Source organism: Phaenicophaeus curvirostris, chromosome 7 (genome assembly GCF_032191515.1).
Source record: "Phaenicophaeus curvirostris isolate KB17595 chromosome 7, BPBGC_Pcur_1.0, whole genome shotgun sequence".
NCBI lineage: Eukaryota > Metazoa > Chordata > Aves > Cuculiformes > Cuculidae > Phaenicophaeus > Phaenicophaeus curvirostris.
The window spans coordinates 22,228,857-22,252,908 of record NC_091398.1 but is presented as its reverse complement, the minus strand read 5'-3'; the positions used below and the strand labels follow the sequence as shown (position 1 = coordinate 22,252,908).

Genomic DNA, 24,052 nt, shown 5'->3' with positions numbered 1-24,052 from the left:
TTAGCATCTGGGAAATTTTACTGAGCAAATTCTTTTGGTAAAAGAGTTGATGGTTTTCTTCTCTGAACTAATGAGGAGAGACACTATCGTTACTGGGAAGAGGAAATTTTTGTTTGTCTTACATCCTAACAGGTTTGTCATCTTACCGGTTCTCCATTCAAACGATGAGCTTCTACTAACTCTAGGAACACAGACACACGATCACTTGCATCAATCTCAATCTTTTTTCCTTTGATTTTTGAAGAAGCTGTAGTTTTTCTCATACCAGGCAAATTCTTTGCCATCTGTAAGGTTTTAATAGCTTCTGATAATTCTCCCATCTTCTTCTGGGTTTGGGCCTTAATTAAGTGATAAACAGGATGTTCCCTCACCTAAAAAACATGACAAGATAAGGAGTTTCCAAATTTTTACTTTATGTATAGCATGCAAACCCCCTGAAAGAAGATTTTTTTTTTTCATATTGATTTTGGTTTCTTCTTTCCTCCAAATACATCAGATTTCAATTTCAGTAATTTGCTTACGAAAATATTAGAATTTTCAAAGAATATGTAAACTTTAATGAAGTAAATTTTTAATTAAAACAAAAACTATTATATGAAATTAGATTTGGCATAGAAAAACATCAACTGAAACTAGACTGACTTCGTTTTTGGGATTTTGAGCATCTCCTAAACTGCTCTATGCACACTTCATGAGGCTAATAATTAAAAGAAGTATGAATACAAGCATTATTTGGCACAAGCCCTGCTTGCCATCTCTCCACCTTCTTGAAACATACTTCATATGAAATGGAAATGTTGATAAGGCAACTGTAACTGTGTACAATGTTGCAAGCAACTCAGCCTTTCCCAACTAGGTAGTTAACCTTCAACTTCCTTTCATCACTCAGAGAAAGGAACCAAGATGATGGAATGCTTACAAGGAAACAGTAGCTTGTCATTTTCCAGTGAAGCTCTGTCAAGAATTGAACAACACTTCAACATGTTGTAATAAGTTATTAGGTTTTTTCCTTATGGTCATTTCTTTGATAAATATTCAGATATCGTGTTCATATAAAGATTGAGATTTTAAACTTGTAGTGGAAGAGTCGTAAGAAGTTCAGTTTAGAAGTTATTACATAAAAAAAATTCAACTTCAGATGACTGACTGAATAAAATGTTTTTGGTTTTGTGGTTTTGTTTGTTTTTTTTTTAAAACTCACCTCAAAATTGTAGCTCAAACAAAGTTCCAAGGACTGAGAACACAGTTTAGGATTGTTCTGAGCCAAATAAACCTGGGCCATCAGTAAATGTGCATCTGCATAAGAAGGATTCTTTTCAAGACAGTACTGTAGATTACTATGGGCTACTTCAATATCCCCTAGAAAGTTAAAAAGTAAAAAAAATAGTTGACATGAAATACAGAGTTCAAACATATAGCATTTATTATTTTTCACCAATTTTATAATTTTTTTTCCACAAAAGTGAGCATTTAGTGAATATATTTATATATGAACTACTATGTGGCTATGAAATAAAATCAAAATCAGGACAAAACTAAGACAGTTTCCTATTGTTCCAACTGTAAATAATTCAAAAAGTGATCTCCTTTTTTGGAAGCAGTAGATCAAAGAGTACCATATTTATGTGTGTATACAATTAAGATATGCTTACACAGATTATGAAAAAAACAGTGCAAATGTTCTTCAGTTAGTTGTAATGCAGTGCTCTGCAGTGAAAGACAAATATTCATTGATTTAAAAGTATAAAATTAATTTTTCATATTAAAGAAACTAAGCAGGGGCATAACTAACCATTCATATAACTATTACCTGACAAGTATTTCACTTTTGCCATTAAAAAGATGGCTTGTTGAAGACCAGGTACAGTTTTTACCACGGTTTCAAGAACAGAAGAACAGTGCTTGAGAAGTGGTGAAGGAGACTGCCCAGGACTCGCAGGCTAGGAGAAAAAAGAATAAAAACTGAATACAATGCAGTTGACAGGTATTGGACTTAAAATTCATTTTAAGTCTGAGCTTCACTTTAAACTCCAATGAGCAATAATAAAGCATTGTTGTTTTCTTCAGCACAAAAAGCTGAAAGCTGTCATTGTGTGGAAATATAAAAATATGTTTTAAGGGGACAACTTCTTGATATCAGCAGGAACACAAGACAGCCTCACGGACTTCAAGGATGATAAAACACTTCAGATCTGACATAAACTGAAGACTCGGTCCCTCCTACCCTCATTCCAGACCATAGAACATATCCACACTGCTAGCAAAACCAAAAATGGCAGCTGAGAAATAGCTACTTTCATGTAAACTGCTAGAGCAATGTACCATATTTTACTTACTCAGTATCAGAAATGTTGCTCATTTCCCTTTATTACTTTAGCTAGTTGACAACTGTTTTATATATAATTATAAAAGAGAAAAGGCAAGCTAGAGATCCTTCTGTTCACAGCACCCACACCCTGAAGCAATCCCCCACTATCAAACTGGAAGCCTCCACCACCTGGCTAAACTCGTTTTCTAATAACACAAACTTCTTTTTGCAATAAAGAGATAATGAAACGTTTCTTTTACAAATCTTTCTATGGACACTAGTTCAGGAAAATCAGTTTTAATTCCGAATTAAAGGCATTGTCGCCATTAAGTACTTCCGGAATATACCCCTGGGAAATCTCCAGACAAGATCATCTTCACAAAATGACACTTCATATTTACCTCCATCTGTGACATGAAATTGTCACTGCTACTGTTGTTTTAGTCTTTCAGTCATTACCCTTTCATAAATGGTGGGACAGATCATAACAGTGGAAAACTACTTGTCTGCCTGTTAGATTTTAAAACTGTGCATAAATATTTTTTGGGAGGTTCTATAATTAGACTAGATATCTGCTAATGAGAGGCTAACAAAAATCACCTCCCAGCTATTTCAGATGAATAGTCTATTTAAGGAAGACACTTTTAAAGGAAAATTTAAATGTGCTGCTTCTGCTTTATAGATGTCAGGTCCCCATTCAATTTAAGTTCTACATGCCTTTATTGCCAAATCTAGCACAAGCAAACTCAGTAACAGAAAATTATCCATCTAAGGAAGAGAGATTTTTCTTTGAAATTAGTAATAATAATAATAATATAAAAAGTAGTACTCCACTGATTTTTACTAACACACAGAAGAAACTGAAATGAAGAAAGAATATTAGTAATTGTAGCTAACAAAAATATAACAAAAATATTTCAAAAATAGGATTGTTAAACATTCTAGTTTCATACTGAGATAGAACCATTCACTGTATTGTTACAGTTTTCTGATCAAAAGTCATACTAAAAAAGTACAAATACACACATAGAACATTAAACAAATATCCCAAGCTTCCTCAGGTGCCATTGCGACTTTCTCACTTCACAAAACATGTGTTTTCATAGTTATTTTGATGAAATAGTGGTATAATACCTTAAAAAACACTTAAAATAAATCCACATTTGAAGAGGGAAAAATTTTCTAAATTTTGCTTTGTGATTAACTGATCTCAAAATGAAATCCAAGAACAATTTCTATTTTCAGACAGATGTGACCTGCAGTTGCTTACCTGTGCTGGGCAGAAATTAAGATATTCCCTAATGATTTCTAGCAAGAAATCAGGGTTTAGTTTTTCAAAATATTCCACACCAAGAGGAAAACCATGTAAAGATGAAAAATGGGTATCCAGGATATCATTCAATAAGGCAATAACTTCTTGTCTCTTGTGTTTTTTCATAGCTAGGACTGCATGCAAGAACGTTAACTCCTACAGAAAAAAAAAAGAAATAAAAAGCATTCTCCATATTCCAGCTATGTTCATCTGTTACTGGTGAAATACTACATAATCATTAATATTAGCCATTTCTTTACATTTAGGGATACTGTAAGACATTTAGTATGTTCACTGTAAATGACACTGATGATTATTCTATCAATACATTCCTTTAAATTGTGCAAGATGCTCTAAACTTTTCTGAGCACAAAATCCCTCCCCACCTGCCATTTCAAACTTATCTTCAGAGATAAAGCACTGCAGGAAGGCAATGACGTTTTTGCTCTGCAACCAAACAGCCTTGAGTTGCAAAGTCTGTCAACACATTATCTTCGTATAGATTGATACGAAGAAAACCTGAAAATTAGATTTAATGGTACTCCATCAAGAATGCTCTGCTCAAGGGACATATAGAAAACACAATGTAGCTAGTAGATCACAACTTAAATTGTATTCCAAGTATTTTAATGAAGGAAGATGTCTCCTACCCCAGTTTTCCCAATAGACTGTTGTATTTCATTAAGAAACTCCAGCTGCTGCTCTGCATCTTCCAATTGGCCTTGTATTAGCTGACACCGGATAATTCCTGTAACATATTTAAACATTTCATTGCAGATTTGTCTTCCTAGTCAAGCACTTGCTTTGTTTTCCACAATTAATCTTTCCTCTCCCCAACCTCTTCACAAAGTGGTGACACAAGAAGAAAGAATAGATCAATGGGAAGGCAGATTTTACTTAGAAATACCTAGGAGAGATGATGCATGATTGATACACTAATGTATGCAATGCTATAACTGAGTTTCATGGGAAGATCTCATCCTTTGTATTACAAAGTTTTAAACAGGAAATCTTCAACTGGTTCTAGACTAAGTAGAAGCACCATGAAGGCTAGCTTCTAAATTCAGAACAAGTACAAGAAGCAAAACAAGATTTAAAAAATACACGTAGCCCCAGCCAGACATACAAACCACTCCTACCACCTAAATTTTTCGTAGTGTTTAAAGTTTCAGATCAGAACACAACAGCATAGTCAAGGAGAAAAAAGGCAGGGGAAAAGCTGTGATGCAAGTATGCCGTATTTATTCTTCATTTTCCTGACAGTAATTGGACTTTATAAAAATTAATTTTCTCACGAAGAACATAAAATGTACATCAAAAGAGTCAGATGTTTTGACTTGATTATAGTTTTCAATCTAATTTAGACACATATGTAGCCATGGATAGATTGTTCTATAAACAGCTCTTATATTTTTTATTTCTGTAGCTTCCAAGAATTCTCTAGTTCTTAGGTACTATAGAAATAAATAGATAGATAGATAGACAGACAGATAGACAGACAGAGCCAACTCTCTGTCCTTACCATTACTGTACAAGTTCTAATTTAAGAAAAAGGTTTCATGTTTCAAAAGGAAGACCAGAAGATAGATCCAGTGAGAAAAAACTGCTGCTACAAAGAAGACAGCATTGCATGAATCACAAAGTACTGCCCAGTGCTCCTGTTCTAATAGTTCTAAATTTTCTTAGGAGCAGTAGTAGGAAAACTCGATCAAAATAGGATTGCCTGTGTCTTATGACCAGTAAAAAACAAAAGATAGCATAAGACCTTACCAGTTAGTGCAGAAACACTTGTTTCATCAAGTGTCATAGCAGTCTTGTACCATTTTAAAGCTTCTTTCACCTTCCCTTGTAAGATCATTTGGTAGCCAAGTTCAGTAGCAAATTCCGCATTGTCTGGTGCCAAATCAAATGCTCTTTCAACTAAGGTTTGTGTATGTCGAAGGATGAGTTGGTTCCGGCCACACTAATAACAAGAATAATCTCTAAACCTCAAGCTTTTCTTATACTTCAGATTCACTTAGAAATAACCACTGAATATTGCTGTAGCAGTTGAGGCAACATCACCTCATATAATCTAACATAATCTGTAGTAATTCTATAAACATTGACATTAAAGCGTGCTGCATTCACACATAAATATACAATATCATACAACACGAAATAGTTGATCGTTGTTTTGAATGCTCCTTAAAATGATTCTGATATATCCAACAATAAAAGAAATTTCCGGTTTCAAAGCTACATGATTAACCTTGCCACTTTTCTACACTAACAGTATGGTTTGGTTGATATTTTAGTGTATTAACACAGAAAATCTATTTCTAATCTAGAAGCAAGTAGTAAAAACATTTTTGGAGAGATGGCTTAAGTATTATAATTCATACTGGATGTAAAGTTTTAAAAAAGTAGTTACCAAATATTACACACGGTAATCTAATTCAATTGCCTGCAATCTTCTACTTTCTAGTAGACATTTAATATCTGCTTACAAGAAAATAAAACAAAACCCAGATAGACAGATAGTTGTAGGTTTCTCTAGAAACAAAGCATACTCACTGTTCTACTAAAAGCTAAAGCCATTTTATAGAAGAGCTGCGAATTACATGGTTCTAACCTATCCAGTGCTTTAATTAGGTCTTCCAGTCTTGCTGAAGCCTTGGGAAAAAAGGAGTAACATAATAAGTAATACAAAGCATGAACAGGTGAGGACAATTTAATAGTTTTCAATAAAATCCAGTCACGTATTTTACTATGCAACAATATCTTGAAATGTAAACTCTCAGGAGTTAGACTTATTTTGGAATTCCTAGAAAAATACTTTCAAATAGTAAAGTCACAACAATGTAAATCACATGTCCTCTATATATACTCTAAAACAAGTGAAAGACTTGAGCTGTATATGATATAACATAAAAGTCCCTTAAAAGAAGACAGCCTGAGGAAACCCTGATCCACAAATCCTGCTTGGGCTTCATTGTGATAGGCGTGCTCAAAATGAAACCACCTCCAAATGCTCAAACTTTTAACACCACAGTTTCTCAAACCACCTAAGGTAGTTCAGATGTTTCCAGGGTTAAAAAATAAAGTACACATTTTTTTAAATATGATTTTAGATGAACACTGAATCATGTTTAAATCTCATCAGGTTTAATTTTTTCTTAGACATTGGTCTTAGTCATGTGATTTTTTGCCCCAGAATCTTTTGTTTACACCCTACCATGTCCAGAAGTTTAATTCCTGATGGCTTTATTGAATTGGAGTCTGCAATTGTTGCTTTTTCTCCATATGTCCTACAATTGTGCATAAGTAAGAGCTAAACTCTGTTATAAATACACTAATGACGAAAGAGTTCTTTGTAATAACTAAAAATGTGTTAATCAACCTATCCTTTCCTCTAGAACTTGAAAAAAACCTGCAAAATACTAAAACCATTTTACTTCTTTTGCTATATTTCCACTTAAATCAGACCAGGATTTTTGCACAATGAGAAAAAGATATTTGAAAATATTTAATAATCTTTCATGACAACTTAGACAATGTATTTTAAAATTTCCTGAAAAATGGCACAAGCACCGTACGTACAAAACACATGCACATATCCCAGTGTGGAAAAGGATCTTGGGAATAGAAGGAAAAGTTAGAAAGAATTCTTAGGGCTAAAAGAAATCCCAGTAACTGTCAAAACACGGGGAATAAAGCACAGTTCATACAACCTAACATTGCAGACTGTTGTTAAATGACTATGAACCCCTTCCAAAAATTTATCACTACAAGACGTCATTATTTCCCTTAATTCAGTTAATAAAATACTTAAAATGGAAGGTTTACAATAACTCCTGAATTTATAAAAGGAGCATTTAAACAATAAAAGATTGCTTTGATGATTAAGGTCAACATGATTCCATTAACTGTCCAGAGAAGACTTCTGTTTGGCTTGATTCCTGTTCCCTGGAAAGATGGAGGTATAAAAAATTATGTTTCCCTTGGCATCCAGAAAACACCGCAACAATAAGCTAGAGCAGCCATTTGAGCCAGGATGTCTGCAGTCCTCCTGCAGATAAGTAGTGTAGCACAGGACCAGATTCAAGTATACGTGGAGAAGACGAAGATGCATGTGGGGTCTAGTCTGTACAGTGGCTGTTAGGCACAACAGGCTGCTACTAACATGACTCACCTCAGATATATTTCCTTCCCTGCAGAGATAATGCAAGGCCTCCATTCTTATGGCTTCTAAATTGAGGGCATCTTTCTGCAATAGTCTAAAGCCAAACAAAAGGTGAATGTAAAGAAGCCAAAATAAAACCTCTGCTCAATCATCTATTTACCCTAAAAGCAGAATAAAACAACTTGTATTGCACAATAACTTTAAGTCATAGTTCTCAATTGAAAGCAAAGCTTTGTTTCTTCATGCTTATCTCAGAGAAGCCCTCTTTCATCCAAAATGGATTCATGTATTGATGTAGCATCCTTACATAAGTGCAAGGCTACGTTATAATAAATCTTAATTTAGTTTAAATTTATTAAAAAAAACCCAAACTGATTTAACTCATTTGACACAATTAAAAATTATTGGAAACCTATCTACTTTTGTTTCAAAGTGTTCTTTCAGTGCAAACATAGCAAGGACACAATTAGTGGTGTGCTACTTCATACTCAACCTATGTGCTGTTTCAACTGCCTGCTCCCAGTCCTGCAAGGCTAGTTGTAGCTTCATTTTCTTGATGTAAGCAGGAATGAAGTTTTGAAAGTTTGCAATTATCTGATTCACAGTTTCCAGAGCTGCTGAATAATTTTGTCGGACCTCAAAATACTGTGCCTAATGGAAGAAAGATAAATCACATTGAAAGCCTGTACACTCACACAGGTGAGAAAATTCAGAAGTTCTTTCATAAGAAATTAGGAAAAAAAGCTAGTGAGAGAAAAAACATTAAATAGTTTTACTTCAGCATCCACCACAACTAGAGATACTGCAACAAATAGCAAAAGATGCTTAAAACCTAACAAGTCATAAGTGCTCTATAACAAAGGTAGCTGCAATTCAGCATTTACAAGTTACTAGTCAGTCACAAGCAAGTAAAAGACAGAGGAAATGTAGCAGGAAAATAAAATTTTTTTACTAGGTTTCAAATAACTTTGTATAAAGCATCTCACTATTTTATGATATTGAACACAACGCATATTAAACATTTTTTCAAGGCCTGAGATTATATACCATCTAAAAACCCACATTCAGTAGGTCACCATTTTTGTTGCCAGAATTAACATTTATTTAGTTGCAAAGCAATTTACAGGGTACCTCAAACACAAAACAACTTCAGAAGCATCAAGTATCACAGTTTTAAATGAATTTGAGTAGAATCTAATTGCAGTAACTAAATTAGAGAAATACTGCTAATTGAACTCAACAGTCCACATACAGCAAAGCAAACATGCAAATACTGTTGTGCACACTCTCCTGAACTTTAGTTATCTATTTTCATTGAAAAATATTTTTCTGCACTTAGCTTTAGGATATTAAATAAAACTGAGTAACAATGTCTGTGATATAAACAAGTAGTACACTCTGAAACAGAAAAAATATGTAAATGATTCATGCCATGCTCTTAATTAAATATAATCAAAAGGAACTCTTGCAACAGTCTAATAACGATAAAAAAAGAGTTAACAGTGTTCACAGATGATGACACTGCAGTGTTTATCTACTACCTTTTTTTGCCACAGCACACTAATTCAGTAATGCGGATAGGTGTCTCATGCAAAAAGGAAGAAATCACACATACTTTTACATTCTCAGATTATTTGAAACCTCATTTCTTAAATATAAACACACGGATACAAAGCTTTTCTTGTTCATGGTAAAATCATAACCTAAATATACATTCAGTTTGATTGCATTTAATCTATAGCTTTCTTTTTTATGTTGGTGATTAATGGCCCCTAGTGCATCATCTGGTAGCTAATTTAATTCCAAGGAAAAAAAAATAAAAGCACATTATTATATCATAGTTAAAAGAAATACAGATGTGCAGGAAGAAAAAAATACCAGATCCAGTTGAAAAAAAAAAAAAAAGGTGGAAATGGTATTTAGCGTCGTATTTAGTGAAGCAATATCCCACCGCAGCCATGTTTTATACTACAGAAATGTAATAATACAAGAAAGTTCCATAAATTCTGAACTATGTATATGGTAAGAGAGACAGTGTACCATTACTGCAACCCAGGTGTGCCCCTTTATCTTAATCTACAAAGAAAGTATATGAACCTCCGCTACTCATTAAAATTAACTAAAAATTAATTAAAATGGGCTGTCTACAACAAGAAATAGAACTGTCAATATATTATTACTGTGCTAGTAATCACTTTGTGTGATAATTGTTCTATAATAGTTCATAAATCAATTCAAGCATCAGTTTTGCTAAAACCTAGTCTTTGCCTCCAAACAAAAAGAATATGACTGAGTTATATTTCTACTGCTTGGACAAGCTCACTTATAGACAACTCATCTCAGCATCTCTCTAATCACCAATATGACATCTAGGTGTTAAAATCATGAAGTAAACTTACTTTACCAAACAGAGCAAAAACATCATTGCCTTCCTGCAGTGCTTCATCAAAATATTTCACAGCTTTTTTCATGTGAGTTTCTTTCCCACAGGTGAGGTCAAGCCATGCTTTCAAAATCAACCCCTGTATATAAAATATAAATAGGAATTCCTCACTAACTAGGTAGCAAAAAATATACTATTTACAGTAATAAGCAGAAAGAACCTAAAAATAAAAAATAATTTAAAACATCTACATTTCACTACTTAAAATATATACTTGAAATTATAACCAATCCACAGCGTAACTTAAAATACTAGTAATTCATTCCAAACTGAATCAATCACATAGTTTATTTACTAACAGGATTAAAAAAACCCAGTGGCACTGAAGTAGTCTAATGTGCTCAGCATAAGATAGTAAGAATATTTTCTGCATACATTTGTGCAGATTATTTTCTTAATATATTGTTTATATGAGACACTGAGGAACACCCAGGGTGCTGAAAAAGGAGAGAAACTTCTTTTTTTCCTTCTACAGTCTGATTGAAAAGAAAAACTTGTGTGCGAAAGGCAAAGATCTGACATTTCCCAAATGCATTATAAAAAATACAGCTAATAAAATTTTTATAAGGTGAAGTGTATCTTTTCATTGAAGGATTATTACTTGTAATCAATTAATTTTATTTATCTTATGTGTTCCAGTAATTTAATTATACCTTAAGTAAACCAAGTCAATTTTGAGTTATTTAAACAAATTATAATTGCCATCGAAACAAAAATTGAAACTATAAAATATCACTAGCTCTTTTCTAACATGAAATTAAAGAAGCGAGTTGTATTCAAAACCTGAAGGTTAATAGAAGAGCCATATTTTGTAATTACTAACATTCAGGGTCATGACTTTGTAACAGACCAGAAACCGGCTGAAATTCATACACTCTAGCATTTCAAAAAAATGGGAGACATTTCACTTCCACATGAGGAATAAATACACTATCTCATAAAACTGTATATACTAAGCAAATCATATTTCACTATGTTTAAGCACCCCTAACTACTCCCCCCAAAAAGTGAAGTACACATAATTTAGTGATCAAATTTATTTTTTGAACACCTGCAGATTTCTAACTTATCTAATATCATACAAACCACAAAACTGCAAGTTACAAATTGAGCAATGCACTGAACCACGCAAAGGAACGATTCAGAAACAAGATTTGTGTTTCATACTAGTGTCATAAGAGGACAATTATGAATTAAATTTTAACAGCTCTGCTTTGAAGACAATTGACTAAAACCAAATAATTGTCTTTTTGGTTTTTTCCTTGAATTGAAGTTGATACCTTCTTAAAAAAATGCAGTAAGTTTTCCCAAACCTCTTTAAAGGTTCTAGTGAATTTTGATGTCTGTTTATAAATTCAGAAGATACTGCTACATGCAACACTTACACAGATTTTAAAATAAATTATGTTCAGTAGAACCCTACACAAATTTTGCCTTTAACAACTGCTGAACTTCATATCCCCAACCCTCTGGGTATTTTTGAATCTTGAGATTTAAAGCAGATGTCTCCCTCTAGCGAGACTATCATGCTTAGTTTGTTGCTAGGAACTATGATGCTCAGTATCAAGTAGCAAATTTGGCATAATTATGCATTATTTCCACTGGCCATTTATTAAGTACAAATGAATACTTAACAGACAAAAAAAAAATTACAAGAATTCTAATCAGCCCTGTCAAATTAATTTATGACATTAAGAAAGAACTATTAGAACACAAAGTAATTAAAGGAAACCTCCAAATAGGATATAAGTGCTAGCTTCACAGTATACATGATCCTATTATTATTTTACATAGAAAAAAAAATTACCTCTTTACTACCACCAGAAACTTTGATCATTCTGTCAACATATTCACGGGCTTTATCCTCACGACCAAGATGCCACAAAAACAAGCCAGCAAAGTACAGAGCCTGCTGTCCTGCTGTTTTGCGTTGCTCTTTCATTTTTGCATCCAACTCTAGAATAGCATCTCGATCTGAAAAAGTTTTGTTCAGACACTTTATTGATAGCATCTCAAAATATTACAAAAAAGGAGCACATAAGCCAAGGACTTCCAAAGCAAACATTGTTTTCTGTATTTTATATTGCGAAATACAAAGGCAATCCCTCCCAATTCAATATATTAATCAGGTACAAATGTAAAAGACAGAAGAGGGCTCCCATCAACAAAGACATTTGTGCAAGATCCTTGCTATTTGTTAAACCTTAGATTTGTAGCTGCGACTTCTGCCAGATAAATGGAAACATGACAAGAAGGTTCACATTTATACCAGTGTCTGCCAAATAATAAGTTAACTGTAAAGCACTCCTAAACTGCTGAACACCAGATGATATAGCTCCAGAATCCCTGGAAAACGCATGACATGTTTCTTAACACTAAAGCTCGTTTTCTTACATCCTCATGGTTACTGTCAGTTGCCATCATAGAGTTAATCCCACATAAAAAAAAATTTGGTGTGTGGAACTTAGTGCCAAACATTTTCTTTTACCCATGTTCATTTCTGGTCCTTTTTTTAGGAGCCACTAAAATCAAATATCTGACTCTTATTGTTATGACTTTCTCGGAGAGTCTCAAAATGCATCAAAATTTTATTGCCCCACAATATCAATCCTCAGGGACTTGAGTAAGAGTGATGTCATTAGTCAGAGGCATTTCAAATCATACTGCTTAACAAAGTTGTCAGTAACAGTTATAAATCTCCATAGTCAGGAAGGTATCAGGACAATAGATTAACAACACCTCTGTTTACCACATAAACCAACTGAGTTTTTGGGAATATAATTCTTCACAAATACCCCCAGTTTTTAGATTTGAGAAAGGAACATCAACATTAAAAGAATTCTTTTCTTCATTTGTAAGGTCAGGGTAACTTGAAAGATAGAAATGGCATGGCTTTAATGACTGCTTAAATTGCAGGTCTGCACAAAAGTACTGATATCAGACAAGACTGAACAACAATCACAAGAAGTTTGATTCAAAATTTTTTTTCCATCACAGTAGATAAGTCAGATATTTTTTTTACTGTTTTAATTTCATATTCACAGTCTTACTTTCCACAGATTTGTGTTTTGGTATTTTTATTTAAAATCTTGTCAAGTGTAACTCAATTCAATACTAGATACTATGCCAAAGCTGGAGTGTAACTTCTTAAATCAGGCAGTATTAGTCTACAACTCACACAACCTTCACACACAGGTGTTTAAAACATGTATCAGTACTGTCTTAAGGAGCATACCTGGATTAGGGCTCTTTTTATGGGCATAAATCAGAGCCATCATTGTACAAAGTGACACCTCCTGTTTGTTTTTAATAGACTCCAACTGTCGAATACCATCTTGGATGTCACCTAGTGAAAACAAGTGCAGAATAGGCTATATCATTTTTCAAGACAAAGAGTATCAGCATCAAAACGTTAATCTGACTTAAATTTTTCCCTCAATTATTTGTTCTCTGGTTTTGACAACACTTTCTTCATAACTTCCTTCATTATTCACATATCTATTTTACTTGTTTGCGCAAGTCTTTCAAACAGACACAAGAAAGAAAAAAGCATCTCAACACAGAGGACTTGAAAGGAGTTATGTGCTAGTTCTGCCAGCTGCCGTAAAGATGAAAATCATCTTTATTATTTGTTTTATACAGGGCACTGAGCAGCTCTTTTTGCTCCTGCTTCTTTATATAGCTGGGATTTTTGCCTCGTTTGTGTGAATCTTTTGAACATCAATAGCACAGACAACATCTTGAAAAATAGAACAGTAATCTGTGATTGTTGGATAAACAAAAAAAATCAGGGAGTTTGGGAACAGATACACCACTTCAAAATCTTTTCAGTCCTTCGTAGAGCCCTGACACAGCCCTCTTCCATTTTGAGTTACTTAGTAGTATGCTGTGACATCCCTGAATTATGGATTTACCTTAATAAACTTCTCAAAACAGTCTAATGTACACAAAGAATATAGAATGGGTTGGGTTGGAAGGGATGTTCAAGATCATCTAGTTCCAACCCTCCTGCCGTGGTCAAGGACACTTTCCACTAGATCAGGTTGCTCAAAGACTCATCCAATCTGGCCTCGAACAGCTCCAAGGATGGGGTATTCACAGCTTCTCTGGGCATCCAGTGCCAGTGCCTCACCATCCTCACAGTGAATAGTTCCTTCCTAATATCTAATCTAAATCTGTCTTTCACTTTAAAACCACTCCCCCTCATCCTGTCGCTGCACTCCCTGACAAAGAGCCTCTCCCTAGCTTTCCTGTAGTTCCCTTTAAGGGAAGGCTGCTATAACGAGTACCCAGAGCATTCTCTTCTCTTGGCTAAACAAGCGCAACTCTCTCAGCCTGTTCTCATAGGGGAGGTGCTCCAGCCCTCTGATCATAGACATGGCCTCCTCTGGACTCTTTCTAAAATGTCTGTGTCATTCCTATGCTGAGGACTCCAAAGCTGGATGCGGTAATCCAGGTGTGGTCTCTGGAGAACTGGGCAGAGGGGCAGAATCACCTTCCTCAACCTGTTGGTCACATTTCTTTTGATGCAGCTCAGGATATGGTTGGCTTTCTGGGCTAATATCTCCCAACAGGCATTAGCTGTCAGCTCCTCTAAGGCAGATGGATATAACAAAGTAAGATACAGCTGCATTGAAGGGAAGAGATATTAGCTGGAACAAACAAATTTATCTTTGTCATACAATGCAATGGACATTTGGGCTCCAAATGCCCTCCAAGGAACCTGTTTGCCTAACCTGCATTCATAGAATTATAGAATCACCAGGTTGGAAGAGACCCACCAGATCATCAAGTCCAACCATTCATATCAATCACTAAACCATGTCCCTCAGCACCTTGTCCACCCGTCCTTTAAACACCTCCAGGGAAGGCGACTCAACCACCTCCCTGGGCAGCCTCTACCAGTGCCCAATGACCCTTTCTGTAAAAAATTTTTTCCTAATGTTCAGCCTAAACCTCCCCTGAAGGAGCTTGAGGCCATTCCCTCTTGTCCTGCCCCCGGTCACTTGGGAGAAGAGGCCAGCTCCCTCCTCTCCACAACCTCCTTTCAGGTAGTTATAGAGAGCAATGAGGTCTCCCCTCAGCCTCCTCTTCTCCAGGTTAACCATATAACCACCTTCATATAACCATTTAGAAAGAAAAAAAAAGAAAAAAAATAGTTATTATTTCTTACTCCAGGACTCTATGGTCTACATAATTTTCATGCAAAGTGGGTGAAGGGAAGTCTGTGTGACAGGTCATGCAATCTTCTCAACATGGAAAGCATTCAGACTCCATAAAATTGTTTTCTTTCTGGATTCTGTGAGGGCGGCGGTCAAGGCGGCCGTGACGCCCCGCTCTGCAGCCCGGCATTACCTGCCCGCAGGGTGCCATAGGCCTGGTAGAAGAGGAACACGGGATCGCTGCCCAGCTGCCCCAGCGCCTCCTCCGCCACTGCCCGCACGTGCTGGAAGTAGCCCTCTTGGCAGTAATAGTTGAGCAGGGCCTGCAGGAGAAGCAGCCTCAGTTCACTCACGCAAATGCTTTAATACCGAAAATGCTGGCAAATCATAGAATAACCAGGTTGGAAGAGACCCACCGGATCATCGAGTCCAACCATTCCTATCAAACACTAAACCATGCCCCTCAGCACCTCGTCCACCTGTGCCTTAAACACCTCCAGGGAAGGTGAATCAACCACCTCCCTGGGCAGCCTGTTCTAGTTCCCAATGACCCTTTCCGTGAAGAATTTTTTCCTAATGTCCAGCCTAAACCTCCCCTGGTGGAGCTTGAGGCCATTCCCTCTCGTATTGTCCCCTGTCACTTGGGAGAAGAGGCCAGCTCCCTCCTCTCTACAACCTCCTTTCAGGTAGTTGTAGAGAGCAATGAGGTCTCCCCTCAGCCTCCTCTTCTCCAGGCTAAACAACCCCAGCTCTCTCAGCCGCTCCTTCTAAGACTTGTTCTCCAGCCCCTTCACCAGCTTTGTTGCTCTTCTCTGGACTTGCTCCAGAGCCTCAACATCCAAATACACTCTAGGCCTCATTCTGGAGTTTCAGAAAGCCAGCATCCATCATCAGGGCTGGGCAACGCGAGGGAGCGATCTCCGCCACCCTGTGTGCGGCCAGGAGGGCGCTGGGGACAGGAGGCATTTACCACTTAGAAGCGGATCTGTAGATTTCCCCAGAAACACCATGCATATTCTATTACTTTCCAATGATTTAACGTTATTACGAAATTCACAGCAGCCACATCTTTTGCTAATTGGAGCAGCTCTGCCTGACCCTGGATTCGAGACAGGGAGAGGCTGCAGACAGAGGCGATGGCAGAAGCGACACCTGCTCACATCACAGCGAGCACAAGGCGTTATCATCCCCAAACAACGAGCAGCGTCTGGAAAAACACTGTGGGAAAACACCCCGGTGCCAGCAGAGGGGCGTTCCGTCTCGCTTTCAATACCCTTGCTTAGATGAAACTTAAGCCCGCTTCGCCTTAAATCAAAACATCCCCCTTCCCGCGTCGCGCCCCCCCGCGCTCCCACCGCTCCCGCACCCGCTGCCCCTCGGCGTCCATCGCCGCCGCCCCGCGCCGCCGCAGGGGCCGCTCCGCCTCCCGCGCGGCCATTGGCTCGCGGCGAAAGGAGGCGGGAGAGACACGGGAAGGAAAACTTATGGAGAACGCCGGGAGCCGGGGCGGCACCGCCGGCCGGGAGGGGCGGGGCCGGCGGGGGCAGCTGCGGCCCCTCGCGGCGGGGCGGGCGCGCGCGGCCATTGTCATAGAATAGTGGGATCACCGGGTTGGAAAAGAGCTCTTGGATCATCGAGTACAACCATCCCTGTCTGCCTCTTAAACATGTTCCCGAGCACCTCGTCTACCCGTCTTTTAAACACCTCCAGGGAAGGTGACTCAACCACCTCCCTGGGCAGCCTCTACCAGTGCCCAATGACCCTTTCTGTGAAGAATTTTTTCCTTATGTCCAGCCTGAACCTCCCCTGGTGGAGCTTGAGGCCATTCCCTCTTGTCCTGTCCCCTCACACCTGGGAGAAGAGGCCAGCACCCTCCTCTCTACAACCTCCTTTCAGGTAGTTGTAGAGAGCAATGAGGTCTCCCCTCAGCCTCCTCTTCTCCAGGCTAAACAACCCCAGGTCTCTCAGCCGCTCCTCATAAGGCCTGTTCTCCAGCCCCCTCACCAGCTTTGTTGCTCTTCTCTGGACTCGCTCCAGAGCCTCAACATCCTTCTTGTGGTGAGGGGCCCAGAACTGAACACAGGATTCAAGGAGTGGTCTCACCAGTGCCGAGTACAGAGGGAGAATAACCTCCCTGGACCTGCTGGTCACGCCGTTTCTGATACAAGCCAAGATGCTGGCTTATGTTCAGACGGATGTCAAGCAACACCCCCAGGTTCATATCCTCCAGGCAGCTTTCCAGCCCCTCTTCCCCCACTAATCCCAGCAGTACCCTGATTCTGAGACAGAAGCACCCAGAATTTGATTATTTTCCTACTTAATTTTTTTTGGCTGAATGTAACAACTAAGCAGCACCCATACTGTATGTTTCATAATGTATCTCAACAGCAAGTACTTCAAGTTAGGTGAAGCTTCTCTGTAGAAAACATATAATAACTGGGTAGAAGACAACACCAAGTTCTCTCTTTTTTTATTATTCTCTTTCTTGCCTCCCAAGGAATTACAGAGTTGCAAAGACTAGTAGAATTCAGTTTTTCCCCTGAAGATGAAAGCATCCTCAATCATCATTTCTAGGGTAAACTGATTCTTATAATCCACGTTTTGGAATGTCATGTATCTAGTACTATTTTCAATCCTTGCTTTGTCTTTGTAAACTCATGAATGCTCAATACGCATTCCTGTAAATGCTCTGAGCTTCCTAGGACACACCCAGGCCAGCTCTGGTATTTGATGGTGGAGTTCCCTACCCGATGATGAGCTGCTGCTTGAACTCATGAAGTTACTCAGGGCAGTACTATTGATATATGCAGAATCATCATGCTCAGTGTCTAACATGCATTGAATTAGAATTAGTAACTAACAAGCAAGTCCCAAGGATTTGCTTATGTGGGAGGACAGAGTAGCTGGCTGTGAAAGTTATCAATATCCTCTCAGTCTGTGATCTTAGAAGCACACTTTTTTTTCACATTAATGTCAGAGAATAAAGACAAAAGGAACATACAATAAAAAATGTAATCTTTATTATTTTGGCGCATTAGTAATGTTCTTTAGCATCAATTAGGGTAACAGTAGCATTTTCCTGCATGCAGTTCACTAGTACAGTATTATTCAATAACTTTAATAAAAGTAATCTACATTTCATTTTCCTGTGTAAGAAACATAAAATGTCCTGATGTGTTGGATTATACAATTTAGCTACTTTCTCTTTGTGAAAAAATATTGTGGACCCAACATTTAGAATTGTTCTAGAGCAGCATGAATAATAAAAAAAAAATCTGTAAGTAGATATGAGAACAGATTAAGGATTCTGTGAAAGGTTGTATCTGGAAAGTTATGATGCAGGCACTGCTTAGACATTCAATTTGAACTTTACACCATTTCCCAACTGCAAAAAAACTTAAGATTTTTAGAAGCAAATTATGAACTTATTTTGCAGAAATTATTGACATGTTTGAAAATATTGTAAAAAAATAGGAACCTACAGCTACCCATTCTCTTAGTTATATCTTGATCTCTGGTGTTCTTCTGTGAAAAAGTGCTATGGACAGAAAGTAAAAAAAATGGTGTGACATCAACCTGAAGATAAAATTCAGTTCTTGTTTTATGTACATAATGCTGAAAAATAAAATAAAATGATTTTTACAGTATTTATATTTGCTTATAAAATTCTAACATTATTTTCAACAGGTTTAATAGTTTTCAACATGTCTGTACAGTTTGGATATACACTATATGCTTTTCAATGAAAATTCAAAAATGTTAAACAAATAAGCTCCTAAATAGCTGCAAAATATTGCCTAATGGTATGGAGGAATGAGGTCTTGTTGAGTAGTTTATTCCATTTAGCTCTGATGTATGGCTTCCCGTATTTAAGAATCCTGGACAGTCAAAGGAACAGCAGCATAGGCAATATAAACATGCATTGACAGCATCCAAACTATCTATAATGGTAGATAATACATAATTTTACCTGTTGAACGCTTGCACACTATGCTTATTGTGGTACATATTTGATGCAATAAATGTGCTAAGGTCATTATCTGTTTGCTCAAACATGCACCACAGGTTAAAAATTACTATTTACATAGCAGAGGGCTTTTCATTAACACGTACAACATCAACCTTACTGAGAGCTGAAGATGGCTAAACAATCCTGCAGGATAAAGCAGAACAATTTATAAAGGGCTCTTTTTGATCAACTTGGAGGGCTGAGGCAGATTCATTTAGTATTTGTATATAGAAGGAAATTTGACAAAGACAAAATCTGTGACTCAGGCCTAGAAAGGAGCTTGCACTTTATGAAACTTAAAGGTCTATGTAAAAACCAACCCTTTTCTACTGTTCTTGTGAGTTATAAGGGACTTTACAGGCATACCAAGACTTGTTTGGACCTGATACAACATGAATACATTAATTAAGCACCTCAAAATCTGTTATTCCTTTCCAGAAACACTGCGCTAAAAAAAAATCTGTTGTTCTTTGTGACTTAATGTTATTTTCATGCATGATCTATAAGTGCAGCATGCCTTCATGCAAGTCATTTCTGTGTGTATACTTGTCGTATAATAGAACACCTGGCCCTTGTACCTGTAAAGTTGTACCTAACCCCCTTCCCCAACAGAAGCCCCATTTACAAAAATAGTCACATATAATAAACAACATATGAATAAAAATAAGATGAATCCACTAACACAGATTTTGTAAAAATATGATGTATGTGGCAGTTGAAATGCAAACAGTGGATACAGTTACTGTATTGTTTTATGCTAGACACACAAAGACTTGGTTTGCACCCCTTTAACTGGTCCCTACAGTCTGAGTAGCCACTTTTTCTCTCCTCTTCAGCAGTGTCAGCTGGTAGTGAGAACAGTAACCTCCTGTCAAGGTTAGCACAGTCAACAGTCACTGACAAGGGGTCACTGTCTTTTAATAGGCACTGACCTTTAATGTACAGTACATTGGTAAAAATTGTCAGTTTGGCATAGACCTCCAGCAGGAGTCTGGTTGACACAAACACATGATCCTTACTGGCTATGAACTATTTTGCACATAGATGGTTTGGATTGCTATTTGCTTTTATTTCTGAGCATCTTTATCCTCCTTTTCATGTTTTTCTTTGACTGGCCTTGTTACATGATCATAAGAAGGTGGACAAACTGCCGTTGATGCAGTTATATCGGTTTTCTCTGTAAAAGAGTTTTCATTTAACTTGTCAATAATCATTTCATCTTTCATACCCTGACCAGTCCCTCCTTCGGTTTTGTTTTTGTTATAGATAAAGGAAGCTTGTTTTACTGTTCGTTTTAAAAGGTGACGTCTGAAAGCCCGTTGAATGATAACAGCAGATACTTCCTCCTGTTTTCGTTTTAAAGTGGTTGTAATTGGTTCATAGGAAGCTTTTGAAGGATTTGATGCCATAAACCGATCTTCCATCTGTATTCTGAGAGCGTCCATCTCCCCACTTTCCCCCAAAACACGCTTTGTGAAAGCAAACAAGATATCAAGGCAATGAATTCTGTCACCGCTTACCATAGGTAGATCCATTGCAATGAGCTGGACTTTGTTTGGTTTGGGTAGATGAAGAGGAGGCTCAAGCGCTGCAGCAAAATCAGACAATTTCTCGAATTCCATGAATTGCGTTGCATCAGGATCAAATTTCTCCCAGACTTCGTAGAACATCTCAAAGTCATCCTCACTCAAGGGCTCAGCACTTTCTTCAGTAGCAACACCAAAGTTCTCCAAAATCACAGCAATGTACATGTTCACCACTACCAGAAATGATATGATAATGTAGCTGACAAAGAAGAAAATCCCAACAGAAGGGTTACCGCAGTCGCCTTTCACAGAGCTGCCTGGATGATCTTTATGGGGGTCACAGTCTGGCTCCCCACTGTTAAGAATTGGGGCTAGCAAACCATCCCAGCCAGCAGATGTGGTAATTTGAAATAGGCAGATCATGCTGTTGCCAAACGTTTCAAAGTTGAACATGTCATCTATACCAGCTTCCCTCTTAACATAGGCAAAGTTGGACATGCCAAATATCGCATAGATAAACATGACCAGGAACAGTAGCAGGCCGATGTTGAACAAAGCAGGGAGAGACATCATCAAAGCAAAAAGCAGAGTGCGGATTCCCTTAGCGCCTTTAATGAGACGCAGGATTCGACCAATCCTGGCAAGTCGGATGACTCTGAATAGTGTGGGGGACACAAAATATTTCTCAATCATCTCAGCTAAGAACATACCTAAAACAGAAAAAATAAAACCGAGATACATTAGCATGTATTCTCTGTATCATAGCAGAAATTTAGAAAAATAGTTTTAAAATTGGTGGATATGTGTAGCAATTAAAGATATTCCATAGATTCCACTTGCACAATTTCTGTTATACCAGATATACGTAGTATCTGCAGGTGCAATATATGTTGGATTAAGTAAATTATTAGATAAAAAGAAAAGTTGCATGATTTAGTTGTAAACCTTGCAATGGCAAAAGCCCTCCATATAGCTTTATTTAAGTAAAAAGTCACCTTGTATTCATTTTACCCTCTTTTTTTTTCCTTTTCTTAATATACAAGACTTACCTACTATTGAGAGAATGACAACTACAAAATCAAAAATATTCCAGCCTATAGTGAAGTAGTAATGGCGAAGTGAAATCAGTTTCAGGACACACTCTCCAGTGAAAAGGACAATGAACACAAGGTTAATCCAGGATAAAATATTTTCCATTTCTTTACTCTGGTCATCAGTTTCTACCATCATGGTAACCATGTTAAGGCAAATAAGAATCATGATGCTGATGTCAAATACTTGCTGTGTCACAAAATCAAAGACCATTCCTTGGAATTTGTTCTGAGGAGAAAAGAAAAAAGAAACATCCAATACAAACTGTAATAGTATTTCTTTTCCTGTTAGAAGAAGGTAGAAAAATAGGCAGTAAGACCTATGAGACTTCAATAAAAATATAAGTAGGGATCTTAAGTAAAGTAGTCAAAGTGAACACAACAGCTTAGTTCAGCCTTCTTTGTATACTCATACATAAAATGGTTGCAAGGGAAAAATAATTTTTTGTACTGTGTTTTTATCTTCCATTTTGGTGGACTTATACAATTCTTAATGGTCATTTTCACAGAGGCATATTTCTGCTTTCTCTATATCATTAAAAACTGAGCAGTTCATAAATAGTGATTAGCCTGATGTATATAAATAATTTTACCCCTGGTCTTGGTATAGGTTTTTGTGGTTTTTTGGATCCCAGCTTTTTCATTGCATTGTAGTATTTCTTCTGCTCTTCTGTCATAAATATGTCTTGACCTCCAAAGTAAAAACATGAAACCAAAACTAGTTATAATCAGATTTATATGCAGTGTTGAAAAAAACTCTTCAGGAATGTGATTGATTTATTTATTTCATGAAAATCAAGACTTTATTGGGAAAAATCACTTAGCTATCAAATGCAGTTGTCTGCAATTTAATTATTTAGTCAGGGAGTTGTCTGAAAATACTGTAATGAATCTCATAAAAAAACAGTAATGCAGAATTTTTCTACAGTTATTTTCCTTGAACTTCAAGCAATCCTTTTCAGTAACTCTTTCATGGGAAAAGATACAGTAAACAGCATCTGAGATAAGCTCAAACAGTCTAGACAGTTCAGTACTGTCACTACTGAACTGCAATCTTAGTGAAAGTAAGCAGAGAAAGTCAGATTTTCAGTACATTCATATGTTAGTGCTTTATGTATCTCTGGCAATCAAAGCAATAGCAGTGGGACTCAGGGTTTTCAAGGTTTTTGAGAAGATGAATTATCAAACTTTTCAGAAACTGAGCTGAAGACTGAAGCACTTTTGATACTGTTAACAGCAAAATGCTCTCTTTAAGTCTTTTATCTTGATTAGATTCCGTGTTCTATGAAGTTCTGATTAGCAAATGCCAGAGTTGGCCTTTGAAGTCTGACAGTGAAGATAAAGAGAGAATTACGGGTTCTTCATAGTAACCTAACCAAAATCTACTGCCCATAGTAACTGCCTTCAAGCTGTAGAGGCAGCTTGAATGAAAATCCATCAGATGCCACATATCTCTTGAAGTAAATTTTTTCTAGATAAAAGTTACTTGCAGACATCTCATTCCAGAAATGTCTATGAAAGCATAGGACTGGATGCAGCCCTTTCAAGGATGAGTGTTTGGGAAGCTTGAAGATACAGGAATGCGTACACTGTACACTGGACAGGCTCCCTAACTGCGTACCTCTAGGCCTCTAGCATATACAGCTTCCAAAAATCTTACTTAGCATCTGTCATTAGTAACATAAACCCAAAGAAAGAAATTAATTACACTAAGGTGAAGTTAAACAAGTAATTCAGAACTCCTTCTGTCCTTCAGCTTTCATTAACTTATCTATTTACAGAAAATAATTTTAAGGATGAGCATCTGATTCTCAAACCATCTATACCAGTGAGATTATCTACATCTGCACTACAAAAAACCAGAAAAAAAGCCCTGAGATATTTTCAAACCACTCCTGTTCTACGTAGTTTCAGATCATTCAGTGCCACAAAACAGAACTTGAATCCATGGGATAATTAAAACAGCATCTGTAGTATTGTGATGAAATAATGCTTTGTTTTTCTTATCCAGGCAGCTTTTTTATAAGGTGTGTGTG

General features: G+C 37.0%; 2 protein-coding genes across 4 annotated transcripts in view; both read right to left on the bottom strand.

Moving 5' to 3' along the window:
* Nucleotides 1-16,790, bottom strand: part of TTC21B (tetratricopeptide repeat domain 21B) — a 41,307-nt gene extending 24,517 nt beyond the window's left edge. Inside the window, exons 1-14 of the mRNA XM_069861176.1 lie at nt 16,757-16,790; nt 15,584-15,713; nt 13,464-13,574; nt 12,036-12,202; nt 10,185-10,307; nt 8,279-8,436; nt 7,795-7,879; nt 6,177-6,275; nt 5,391-5,583; nt 4,271-4,368; nt 3,579-3,776; nt 1,811-1,940; nt 1,202-1,359; nt 147-371 (exon numbers count right to left, since the gene is read on the bottom strand). Of these exons, the coding sequence (XP_069717277.1) occupies nt 147-371; nt 1,202-1,359; nt 1,811-1,940; nt 3,579-3,776; nt 4,271-4,368; nt 5,391-5,583; nt 6,177-6,275; nt 7,795-7,879; nt 8,279-8,436; nt 10,185-10,307; nt 12,036-12,202; nt 13,464-13,574; nt 15,584-15,713; nt 16,757-16,777 (1,896 nt within the window). The 5' untranslated portion in view covers nt 16,778-16,790. The remainder of the gene's footprint in view (nt 1-146; nt 372-1,201; nt 1,360-1,810; nt 1,941-3,578; nt 3,777-4,270; nt 4,369-5,390; nt 5,584-6,176; nt 6,276-7,794; nt 7,880-8,278; nt 8,437-10,184; nt 10,308-12,035; nt 12,203-13,463; nt 13,575-15,583; nt 15,714-16,756) is intronic.
* A 1,622-nt stretch (nt 16,791-18,412) lies between these two features.
* Nucleotides 18,413-24,052, bottom strand: part of LOC138722698 (sodium channel protein type 1 subunit alpha) — a 97,730-nt gene continuing 92,090 nt past the window's right edge. For all 3 annotated transcript variants that reach the window (XM_069861165.1, XM_069861166.1, XM_069861167.1), the window contains exons 26-28: nt 22,610-22,714; nt 21,975-22,245; nt 18,413-21,635 (exon numbers count right to left, since the gene is read on the bottom strand). In XM_069861165.1, coding sequence (XP_069717266.1) covers nt 20,467-21,635; nt 21,975-22,245; nt 22,610-22,714 — 1,545 coding nt within the window. In that variant the 3' untranslated portion in view covers nt 18,413-20,466. The remainder of the gene's footprint in view (nt 21,636-21,974; nt 22,246-22,609; nt 22,715-24,052) is intronic.